This window comes from Pelophylax lessonae (assembly GCF_965119305.1).
Source record: "Pelophylax lessonae genome assembly, chromosome: 2".
Classification (NCBI taxonomy): domain Eukaryota; kingdom Metazoa; phylum Chordata; class Amphibia; order Anura; family Ranidae; genus Pelophylax; species Pelophylax lessonae.
The window spans coordinates 322,176,564-322,189,378 of record NC_138769.1 but is presented as its reverse complement, the minus strand read 5'-3'; the positions used below and the strand labels follow the sequence as shown (position 1 = coordinate 322,189,378).

At 41.0% G+C, this 12,815-nt stretch overlaps 1 protein-coding gene across 2 annotated transcripts in view; it reads left to right on the top strand.

The window, feature by feature from the left end:
* The window catches only part of FGR (FGR proto-oncogene, Src family tyrosine kinase), a 176,981-nt gene that overhangs the window by 147,813 nt on the left and 16,353 nt on the right, over positions 1-12,815 (top strand). For both annotated transcript variants that reach the window (XM_082245823.1, XM_082245824.1), the window contains exon 9: positions 5,782-5,961. In XM_082245823.1, the coding sequence (XP_082101949.1) occupies positions 5,782-5,961 (180 nt within the window). The remainder of the gene's footprint in view (positions 1-5,781; positions 5,962-12,815) is intronic.

The following is a 12,815-nucleotide window of genomic DNA, read 5'->3' as shown; positions in this document are numbered from 1 at the left end:
TCACTTCTCCTATAATTTGTGACAGTGCTGGTGCCTTGTGATTGAGCTACAGCTGTCACGTGGATGCAAGAAAGGAAAGCAGCAAGTCAGGGTGGAGTTTACTTTCTGGCATTTATTAACAAGGGGTTTATTTACTAAAGCTAGAGAGGGCAAATTTAGTCACAATTCTGCACAGAAACCAATCAGCTTCTAAAGCTTAATTGAACAATCTGAGGTTAGAAACTGATTAATTTCTATGCAGAAATGTGACTAATTGTGTCCTCTCTAGCTTTAGTAAATAAACCCTATTGTGTGCAGACTTCAGCTGCAAAGCCATTCTCTATGGCTGGATTTACAGAGGCAAGTCTGCAAGAGAGGTCAGTACTGTTTTTAAGCAATGTATTAGGAAAACAGAGATGAGGAGGTCATGGTTTAAATTGTACAGCTATTCTTCAACTAAAGGTACCTATTAGAACTCTAATACCACTTTAAGAGTCTTCATCTCATCATCACACCCTTCAAAGTGTATCCTGGCAATGGGAGTCCTAGAGTTTCTTTGTGGAACCCAGATTAACTATTCAGTATATGAAAAACCTGATACCTAAATACCCTTTACCAGAACTAACATTTCTACCCTGTCTAGTATAGGATTGTAACTTCTCCTCCCCTGCCTAGCAAGGGAATATGTGAAGATCCTCATCAGATTTGGCCTCTTGCATCATCATATGCCATTAGGTGCACTCTAGCAGCTCAGAAACTGCATGTTCCAGCATACCCTGCCAGACTGAAGCTCATAATTCACTTTGGAGCTTGTCACACAGCTAGAGAAAACAATAGTATGCTTCTCTATGCTTGAGTCACAAAATCTGAGTGATATTATCAGAGATTTCATGCATTAGGGAGATCCAGACCTTTTTTTTTTTTTTTACTTTTTAAAATGCTCATTTTACAGGCCTATATTTAATGGGTCATTGCCATTTTAAACAAAGTGGAAGATCTGGAAATACCCAGTGACTCTTCCATCTTTACTGATAATGCCCCGGGCTCAATTTCAGTAGGAACAGATCATTTGCTTGCAGCTGCTAAATCAGTAGTTCTACTGGAAAGCACCTTATTCCCTCATAATATCTGAATACATTTGTGAAGCTTGTCAAATTAAAGGCATGGAGAAATTGCTGGAAACCTCAGAAGAACATATGTCCTTTAGTTCTAATGGAGGACTTTAAAAAAATATCAGCTATTCTGCAGAGGAAAAGATTTCCTGCTACTTTGTAAGGCTGATTTTGTTCAATGAAATATTTAATCAACATAACGTTTAGGCTCCATGCACACTAGCGTTTTTTTTTTTTTTTTTAGGCTTCTAGAAGCTTGAGATTTCATGTTGATAAATGTAAAGTTACGCACTTGGGGGCTAAGAATATGCATGCATCATACATACTAGGGGGGGGGGGGGGGGGTAGAACTAGGAGAATAGAATCCATAGCGGAGAAGAACCTGGGTGTTCTGGTAGATCATAAGCTTAATAATAGCTTGCAATGCCAAGCTGCGGTTTCCATAGCAAGCAAAGTCCTTTCTTGTATTAACAGAGGCATGGATTCCACAGAGAGAGATATCATTTTGCCCCTGTACAAGTCATTAGTAAGACCTCATGTGGAATATTCAGTTCAGTTTTGGCCACCAGTTCTTAAAAAGGATATTGGGGAACTAGAGAAAGTGCAGAGAAGGGCAACAAAACTGATAAGAGGCATGGAGGAACTCAGCTATGAGAAAAGATTAGAGGAACTGAATTTATTCTCTCTTGAGAAGAGGAGATTAAGGAGGGATATGATCAACATGTATAAATACATACGGGGTCCATATAGTGAACTTGGTGTTGAGTTATTCACTTTAAGGTCAACACAGAGGACAAGGGGACACTCTTTACGTTTAGAGGAAAAGAGATTTTGTCTCCAAATACGGAAAGGTTTCTTCACGGTAAGAGCTGTGAAAATGTAGAATAGACTCCCTCCAGAGGTAGTTCTGTCTAGTTCACTAGATTGCTTTAAAAAAGGCCTGGATTCTTTCCTGGGTGTACATAATATAAATGATTACTAATACAGTCAGGTCCATAAATATTGGGACATTGACATAATTCTAATCTTTTTGGCTCTATACACCACCACAATGGATTTGAAATGAAACAAACTGTAGACTTTCAGCTTTAATCTGAGGGTATTTACATCCAAATCAGGTGAAAGGTGTAGGAATTACAACAGTTTGTATATGTGCCTCCCACTTTTTAAGGGACCAAAAGTAATGGGACAATTGGCTTCTCAGCTGTTCCATGGCCAGGTGTGTGTTATTCCCTCATTATCCCATTTACAAGGAGCAGATAAAAGGTCCAGAGTTCATTTCAAGTGTGCTATTTGCATTTGGAATCTGTTGCTGTAAACTCTCAATATGAGATCCAAAGAGTTGTCACTATCAGTGAAGCAAGCCATCATTAGGCTGAAAAAACAAAACAAACCCTTCAGAGAGATAGCAAAAACATTAGGTGTGGCCAAATCAAATGTTTGGAACATCCTTAAAAAGAAAGAATGCACCGGTGAGCTCAGCAAAACCAAAAGACCCGGAAGACCACAGAAAACAACTGTGGTGGATGACCGAAGAATTCTTTCCCTGGTGAAGAAAACATCCTTCACAACAGTTGGCCAGATCAAGAAGACTCTCCAGGAGGTAGGTGTATGTGTGTCAAAGTCAACAATCAAGAGAACACTTCACCAGAGTGAATACAGAGGGTTCACCACAAGTAAATCATTGGTGAGCCTCAAAAACAGGAAGGCCAGATTAGAATTTGCCAAACAACATTTAAAAAAAGCCTTCACAGTTCTGGAACAACATCCTATGGACAGATGAGACCAAGATCAACTTGTACCAGAATGATGGGAAGAGAAGAGTATGGAGAAGGAAAGGAACTGCTCATGATCCAAAGCATACCACCTCATCAGTGAAGCATGGTGGTGGTAGTGTCATGGCGTGGGCATGTATGGCTGCCAATGGAACTGGTTCTCTTGTATTTATTGATGATGTGACTGCTGACAAAAGCAGCAGGATGAATTCTGAAGGGTTTCGGGCAATATTATCTGCTCATATTCAGCCAAATGCTTCAGAACTCATTGGACGGCGCTTCACAGTGCAGATAGACAATGACCCGAAGCATACTGCGAAAGCAACCAAAGAGTTTTTAAGGGAAAGAAGTGGAATGTTATGCAATGGCCAAGTCAATCACCTGACCTGAATCCGATTGAGCATGCATTTCACTTGCTGAAGACAAAACTGAAGGGAAAATGCCCCAAGAACAAGCAGGAACTGAAGACAGTTGCAGTAGAGGCCTGGCAGAGCATCACCAGGGATGAGACCCAGCATCTGGTGATGTCTATGCGTTCCAGACTTCCGGCTGTAATTGACTGCAAAGGATTTGCAACCAAGTATTAAAAAATGAAAGTTTGATTTATGATTGTTAATCTGTCCCATTACTTTTGGTCCCTTAAAAAGCGGGAGGCACATATACAAACTGTTGTAATTCCTACACCTTTCACCTGATTTGGATGTAAATACCCTCAAATTAAAGTCTGCAGTTAAAGCACATCTTGTTTGTTTCATTTCAAATCCATTGTGGTGGTGTATAGAGCCAAAATATGTCCTAATATTTATGGACCTGACAGTATTTATAGGTAAAGTTGATCCAGGGAATATCCGATTGCCTCTCGGGGGATCAGGAAGGAATTTTTTTTACCCTGCTGTAGCAAATTCGATAATGCTTTGCTGGAGTTTTTTCGCCTTCCTCTGGATCAATGGCGGGTATAGGATTGTGTATATGGGATTGTATGGTTGGGTTTTCTTTACTGTTTTTTTTTATTGGTTGAGCCAGATGGACTTGTATCTTTTTTCAACCTAACTAACTATGTAACTATGTTATTAGCATTTTCTTTTCTGCTCCTAGAAGCTAAATAGTGTTATCCTATGAGTCCAGGCACACACTACTTTAGGTTATTAGCATTTTTTGAGCTTCAGCGTCTAGGAGCAGAAAAATAATAGTTTCTTGGAGGGTTTTTCCAGCAGAAACGCTGTTAAACGCTCCTAAACGCTGCTAGACGCTACTAAACGCTACTAATAGTGTATTTTGAGCTTTTTTCCCCCTTTTTTAAAGGCACTGCAAAAACATAAATAAAACACTAATGCTCCTAAATGCTCTTAAACGCTACTACAAAAAGCTATTACCAATGGTTTTTATCCAGCATTTTTTTTAGCTTCCAACTGCATAGAGCTCACTAAAGAGAACATAGAGCCCCACCTAGTGGCTGAAAACATAAATGACAGTGTCAAAAGAGCATTATAATTACACACTCCAAAATTAGATAGTAACAACCAGCACTGAGTAATCAACAGCATTCTACTCCAATATCCTATCGATAATCAGGTCTACTGGGGCCAAGCTTGGTGCATGAAGCCAACCTCCCCAAACACCCTCCTGTACATGTCCTGTACATACACTTTACATTTATTTCTTCATATGTAACAAAGCAACTATATATTTAGTATAGTATGTTTTCGTCAATTATGTAAAATAATTTGTTAAAAAAAAATAGAACTGTGTAAATTCCACATATTTTTAATGAATAATGCACATGCTTTGAACATGGTAATGGCAAGAACTACCCCGCAACACAATCTGCACATAGAACATTTTAGAGTATAGAAACTCTTAAATAAGAAGTTTTGGATTTTTGAAAAAAAAAAAAAAAACGTACCTAGGAGGATGCAGTATCGATCTGATGCTACTTCTGTAGCTAGCTGACTCTAAGGCTGAGAACTGAGTGATCAAACCTCATTGATCACTCAGTTTTCTCAGCAACTCTGAGCAGATAGCAGTGACTGTCAGTCACCACTGTCCGCTCTGCCCCTCCAGCACTCACTGGAGTGCCGGGCTAGGGAGGGTAGCAACGCAGCTGAGCCAGGTGCCAGTCCAGGCTTCTGGGTGAATTCAGACCATCCATAGGAGAGGTACAGCCAAACGAGCTTTGGCTCTACTTCTCCTTTAAGTAGTGTGAATAAAAAAAGGTATCATGAAAATGTTTTAGACGCTTGACAAAGTAATTTAAAACTGACCCATACATTATAGAAGATCAACTGAATAATAAAGTCCTGTATAATTTCTGTTAGGATATATATACACTTTTAAAGATATAATAGGATAATAACTTACATTTCTTTTACAGATTGCAGTATGTTTCTAATATGGTCAAAACTTTGCAGATGAGCTACTGGATGATAAATTTACATGCGTCACCTAGAGAACAATTTCTCTAATCATATTGGGTTGTGCTGGACTGCACCATATATAATAAAATGATTGATTAGCTTTTTAAAAAAAATATGTTTATTGGGTCAGTAAAGAACTGAGAGTCATATCCAATCAGAATAAATGAATCCATTATTTTCCAGTGAAGTTGGGTCACATCCGTATCAGACTGGAACACCGAAAGGAATATAAACAGCTGAATTGTTTTTTGAGACCTGCACTTGCTTGTATTACCCAACTGTACATTTGTCCACAGCACACATATACTCTTGGTGCTGGGCTTTTACCAGTGAAATATAAGTAAAACCCTTCGGGTTGGTCACCTAGGCATGGTTTGCAGATATTTAGTGTCCCTAGACCAACAACAGTCTACTCATCGTGCTACGGTATCCTCATCACAGTTGATAAATGACACTATTAGCATTGTTATATCGTTCATATATCTTTTTTAAAATTATAAGGGACATGGAATGCCTCAACAAAGGTAGCTGTGAAGACTCTCAAGACAGGAACAATGTCCCCAGAAGCATTCTTAGAAGAGGCTCAGATCATGAAGAAGCTCCGCCACGATAAACTAGTTCAGCTATATGCAGTGGTTTCCGAAGAACCCATTTACATTGTAACCGAGTTTATGGAACAAGGTAAGTTTTGTGCCACTGGTGGCCCTCAATTAGTTAAAAGGTTAGGATTTGATATACCCACCCCTCTCCTAGTCAAGAACATAAGCAAGTGTTAAGCTATTAGTTCCTACGTGTAGTCACACCATTTTGCTCCGTGCTGAATAATAATAGAATAATGTAGTTGTAAACCTGGACACAAACTGTTAACTGGTTATATTAAGTGACTTCAGCAGTTACTTATTTTAAAACAATATCTCTATTAGGCTAGGTTCACACTGATGTGGTTTTGATACTATTGCCTTTTTTTGGTAGGGGAAGTAGACTGGATGCTGGTTGATAAGGAGCTGGCACCTGTCAGTGTCCTAATAATCAATTACTCATCCCTATAATCAGTTGGGATTCCTGGCTTACAGCAGAATGTAAACAAAGAATCCAGACAGAGAAATAAAAAAAAAAAGGCACGGGGGCCCCCCCACAATCCATACCAGGTCATCTGTGTCTGATATGAATTTTAAGAGGGACCTCATGCCAAAAAATGGTGTGGGGCCCCTCAAAAATCCATAACAGACCCTTATCCGGGCATGCAACCTGGCAGGCAAGAAGAGGGAGGACAAACATGCGCCCCCCTTTCCTCCTGAACCATATGGTCTTTTCACAGTGTGTTAAAAAAAAAATCATTAAAAAAAAATATATGTAAAACATTATATATATATATATATATATATATATAATATATATATATTATATATACTGTCTCCAGGCAGTGTCCCTGATCACCATCACACCCGTTATATTATGAGGCTGTACTGCATTGCTGACAGTATTTGAAAAAAAATTGTGAAAAACATTTTTTTAAACAATTTTTTCATTTTCCAAAAAATTACTTAATACATTGGATTGTCTACATTCAAAACAGTTGTAATTTGGGGGATATTTGGATTGTCCTGGCATTTTCGGGCCTCAAGAAATTAGATAGGCTGTTAGTACATCAGGATTAATTAATTTCATATATATTAATATATATATATATATATATATAGATATATACACACACACCATAGTTTGTGTACTCTATACTTTTCCTACAGATTGAATAGTATACACTGATTTGGGTTTTTTCACCAAAGAAATTCAGAAGGATACAGTTTAGTCTAAATTTATGAAGAAAGATTATTTATTTGCAAAATTTTAAAACAGAAAGAAGAAAGACCCCTTTTTTTTTTTTTTTTTAAATGTGTTTTTTTTTTTTGTTTAGCAAAAAAAAAAAACCCAGTGTTGATTAAATACCACCAAAAGAAAGCTCAGTTTGTGTGAAAAAATGGTAAAAAAATTCATATGGGTACAGTGTTGAAAATTGGCCTGGGCAGGAAGGGGGTCAAAGTGCCTGGTATCAAAGTGGCTAATCTCACAGAAGAGACATTATAACAAACGTATTGGCACTCTGAAGCTATTGACCTTGCCTTGTTCAGGAGGCTGAACAAGGACAAGTAAGAAGTTCCATGTACTAAGTGATTTTCTTCTTGAGCATAAGATTGTCACAGAAGACCCACATCTACCAGGTCTTAGCTACCAAGACACTGCACTCAGCGTTAACCCAGTGGTAGCAAAATAGCATACGATATTCAGGAAAATGGCCAACAGTGAGTTCAAGGTACAAGGGGCAGATTTAAACCTCCTCCTTCCACCTTTTTCATTCTTTTCAAAGTTCATCAAAGCCTTAGCCAGAGCTTAAAACGATCGAAGCTTCTCAGTGACTGCCTCAGGCCTTTCTATACCTCCAACTACACGAGAAAATATAAACACCAAATACAGAGACTTTAGAAACACTATCCCTGTTTTTAAGCTGGCTACACACTATACAATTTTCCTTTGGAGTCACCAAAACCATATAATATGAGGTCAAGCCTAAACACTTTCAAATTTTATGCAATCAGGCAGGCCCTAGGAAGACAGGAGTTAAAGGAGTTGTAAAGTCGCATCGTTTTTCACTCTAATGCATTTTTTGCATTAAGGTGAAAAACCTCTTCTGCTTTACCTGCCCCCCAGACCCCCCCCCCTCCCCTTTTTCGTACCTGAACCTGATCGTTCCAGTTACGAGCACAAGCCCAGTGTCTCGGGTCCTCATTAGATAGATTGATAGCAGTGTGAGCCATTGGCTCCCGCTGCTGTCAATCAAATCCAGTGACACGGGAGCAGGGGTTGGGGCAGAGTCCTGTTGTCTGTGTCAATGGACGCAGCAGCAGGACTCGGAAGGCACCTGCCCAGGTGCCCCCATGGAAAGTGGCTCTCCCTGGGGCACCCCAGAAGAGAAGGATCCGGGCTGCTCTATGCAAAACCCTTGCACAGATGTGGTATGTATATAAAAAAAAAAAGAAACCTTTAAAATTACTTTGAGCTGGGTACATAAACCCAGTGGACTGAATGAAGAAAACTGACAGATCGCCATAGTAACAGTGATGTGAGTGCGGCGATCTCCCCCATTGTGCCTTTGAGTTCTGACAGGGGGACTGCCTCCCCATCAGAACACACTGATCAGTGCTCGCAGCCATTGGACACAAGCGCTGATTGGATGTGGGTCAGATGCTGGTTTTCCAACATGGCCACTGAACAAAAGTCGGTTGTGAGACTGGCTTTGGTAGAACAGACAGCTGGGCTGTGTGTACAAGTCTTTGCACCTGTTACCAGCAATGACAATGAACAAAGGCGAAAAGTTCCAAACTCCCTCTGTCTTATCTACGACAAACCACATCCTTTCAGAAAGTGCTGTGCATTCAAGGAAAAGCCCTTTGAAAGACGCAAGGAGTTTTTAAAGAACCACAACATTTGCTTCAGATGTTGCTCATCCACAGACCACTTAACCAGAGACTGCAAGGCTACGGTTAATTTTTCAGAGTGCAATAGCAGCAGACACATATCAGCCTTACACAGAGGCCCCTTTAAACAAGACTCTATATCCAAAGAAGTTCTTACACCCGCGTCAGATCGTGGAGGAGAGAGCAATGAATAAGTCACCTGCAATGATCATATCTAAATATAGTGAGCTACGTCACAGTCACAGAGGACTTTCAGTGAAAAACAGTGCTAAAATACTGTACGTACGTCTGGTGAAAGTGTATCCTTGGGGACAACCAGAAAAAGCTGTCAGGATGTACGCTGTTTGATCCAATGACCAAACCAGTCATTTATTTACCACTTCAGAGTTCTTTGACATGTTCAGTGTAAGGGAAGAAGTACTGTACTTCACCCTGCATACATGTGTTAACACCAGGGCTGGCGCAAGATATTGTGCTGCCTGGGTCCAAGAATAAAATGCTGCCCCCCCAAAAAAATAAATAAAATCACGCCCACCAAAAGGTCCCCACATTCATTATTTTATATAAATATAAAATTTAGAAAATATGATATATCCTGTTATCTTCTTCCATAACCCACCACCGGACCAGTCTACCAAACACCCACTTTGTGTCCTCAGTCCTCCTGTCACTCCTGTGTCTGGCAGGGCCACTGCACTAGAAGATTCAGCATGCCCTGCGTGAGATGGAGTGCGCTGATGTCTGTCATTGCGCACATCACGATCACACGAGAGACGTTCTCCGGAGGAGACCGCTTCCTCATACTCATCAGTTTGCACTACAGGCGACAGTATGAGATGGGTAAATGCCCCCCGTAACGCGCCAACACAAAACTGCTGGGAAAAAAATAATGGGAGTCAATTTGCTGCCCCCCTCCAAGTGCTGCCTGGGTCCAATGGACTCAGCGGGACCCATTGTAGGGGCGGCCCTGGTTAGCACAGTAGAAATCAAGAATTGCCCCTGCTAGAGAATTCATTCTTTCAGACGTAAAAAGAGATTGAAAGTATTCATCTTCCTGCACCTATCCAGTGCCTACAAATACGTAATGACAGACAGAAAATCTCTACAATGGAAGACGCATGTTACATGTATGAATTTAAAGTTTCAATACAAATTTACATACCACTATTAGAAGATAACACAAAAATCATGCTTTTACTGGAGAGAGATATGGCAAGAGTTCACAAGGTACAAGAACAGTGCACACCTATAAAATTATCCCCATGCTCAAAAGACCAAGCTCCTCGGTAATCCTTGCTTGAGTAAAGCTTGAGTACCAGCGGGTTGAACGAAAAAAAAAAAACACACCCCCACATCAACACAAGCAATGTTGATGCAGGGATCTCTCCTGCTCCTATTGTATTCTGATTACACAGATAATCGCTTGCAACCATCAGCTGTGAGCGCTGATCGCATGCTGGTTTTCCAGCATGGCAACTCGACAGAAGCTGGTTGTTTAAACAGACAGTGGTACATACGTTCTGCTAAAGCAGCCGATTTTTGGCACATGTGTACTGCGTTTTAGAAACAGTTCACTCAGTGTGCGCACTGAAAAGTTATTGATGAGAGAATCCCAGACACTCCCCTCATCTTTCAAAACTTGTACTACGAGAGCTCAAGAGATACCTACAAACGCCAACAAGATTTCCTATGAACAATGAAGTCTATATCAAAAAAACATCTTACAGCAGTATCTTTGAAACTCTCAAACTTTCACCGGTGGCAATAAGACTAAGCTTTCAATAGGTGTCCAGGAAACTACTATTGCCAAGATCCTGCACAAAAATATTAGTATGCATTAGTTCATGGACTGTGTAACCAGCGACTCCAAGTCTCCATCTATTTCAGTAGATACCACTGAGCTGTTCACAGTGAACCAGCTGCAACCTCCCCTCCCTTGTCCTTTCCTCTGGTTTAGTGCTAGGCCCCTTTAACATGGGTGCCTCTGTGAAGCGAGATCTGCTTGCTCAGCGGGGGATCTCTCCGCTGATCCCCACTGAGCAGGCGAATGACAGGTCCGACAGGATCCGATCGGTTGGCGGCAGGTATCAGTGGAAGTGGTTCCGCTGACATCCGCCGCACCATAGAAGAGACTGAAGGGTCTGATCAGGTAAACCAGAAAAACTGACAGGCGGACCTGATCTGATCAGCTGTGTGAAAGGGACCTTTGTTAGTTCAGTCCTAGCTAAACCCTCCCTGTTTCGTCCATTTTTCCCCAGTCGGTGTTAGTTATTCACAGAGACAGGGCTTAGGAAAGTCCTTGTCTTCTTACACTTCAAAAGACTAGAAAAGTATCCTCTGTACTGCAATTTCTGTGTGTCCTATTGAAGTGTTAAGCTGTCAGTGGATGGTGCCAAGTCAGCAGGTGACCAAATTGTCTGGACAGACTGGGTCTAAGGAGGTATGTCAACGCATAAAGGAGAATTTGAAATAGAACATCATGAATAATAAAATGACATAGCCACTAAGTAGTGAAGGTGCATGGAGTTTTGGAGAAAAAGGATATAATTTAGTGTTACTTTAAGCTCTGAAGGCTAATGGTTTCCTTACTAAGGGAACTTCTAGATACACAGCACAGTTCTTCTGGCCTTTACCTTTCACAAAATTTCCGAAAGGGTAACCAGCTTCTATGCCTCTCAGAATCTCCTGGACTGCAACCTAGGCCCAACTGTCAGGATGATCATGAGACTGTTCCAGAGCTTGCCTGACTTTACTATACAGGTTCCTGTTCCTATCCATAGAGCCTGCCTGTCCTTACCAGTTAGGTTCCTGTCCCTATCTATGGCTAATTAAATGCAGATAAGACACCATGTAAGTTTAATTACCACCTTAATCGAGCACAGAACCTATGTAATTTAACCACTTAACGACCGCCTGCCGCAGTTTTTCTGCGGCAGGCAGCCGCTCCTGGGCCAAGCGACATAGTACTACGTCACTCGCTCAGGATACTCTAGGGGGCGAGCGCGCGCCACCGGCGGCGCCCTCCAGCCCCCCGCTTGTCAGCCGGGGAGCCAGCGCGTGTGACCGGTGGCTCCGATGGCCGCCGGCCACTCGCAATCTCCCGCAGCTGAGGGAGAAAGACAGACGGCTGATGTAAGCACAGCCGTCTGTCAGTCTCCCTGAAGTGATCACAGAGGCTATGTGATCCTGCTATATAGGATCGCATGTCTCTGTGATTACTTCACAAGCCACGCCCCCTGACAGTTATAATCACGCCCCTAGGGACACATTTAACCCCTTGATCACCAGTACAGTTAACCCCTTCCCTGCAAGTGTCATTTTTACAGTAACAGTGCATATTTTTAGCACTGATTACTGTAGTAATGTCACCAGTACAGTTAACCCCTTCCCTGCAAGTGTCATTTTTACACTAACAGTGCATATTTTTAGCACTGATTACTGTAGTAATGTCACTGGTACCCCCAAAAGAGTCAAAAATGTCAGTTAGGAGTCTGATCTGTCCGCCGCAATGTCGCAGTCCCGCAAAAAAAAAATCGCAGATCGCCGCCATTACTAGTAAAAAAAAAAACAATAAAAATGACATAAATCTTTCCCGTAGTTAGTAAACGCAATAACCAATCAAAATATGCTTATTGCGTTTTTTTTTACCAAAAATATGTAGCAGAAAACAAATTGGCCTAAAATGTTAAAAAATTTGGATTTTTACATTTTTTTTTTTTGGAGAATTTCATATAAAAAATGTGAAAAATATTATTTTTTCAAAATTGTCACTCTTTTTTTGTTTATAGCGCAAAAAAATAAAAATCGCACAGGTGACCAAATACCACCAAAAGAAAGCTCTGTTTGTGGGAAAAAAGGACGACAATTTCATTTGGGTACAGCGTCGCACGGCCGCGCAATTGTCCATTAAAGTCACGCAGTGCCAAATCGCAAAATAGGGCCTGGTCTTTGAGCAGCCAAATCCTCCGGTCTGAAAGTGGTTAATATGTGTTCAGTTTTAAAGGGATGAGGTGGCGACCCTACATAGCACATCTGTGTCCCAAAATGGCCACCAAAATCTTT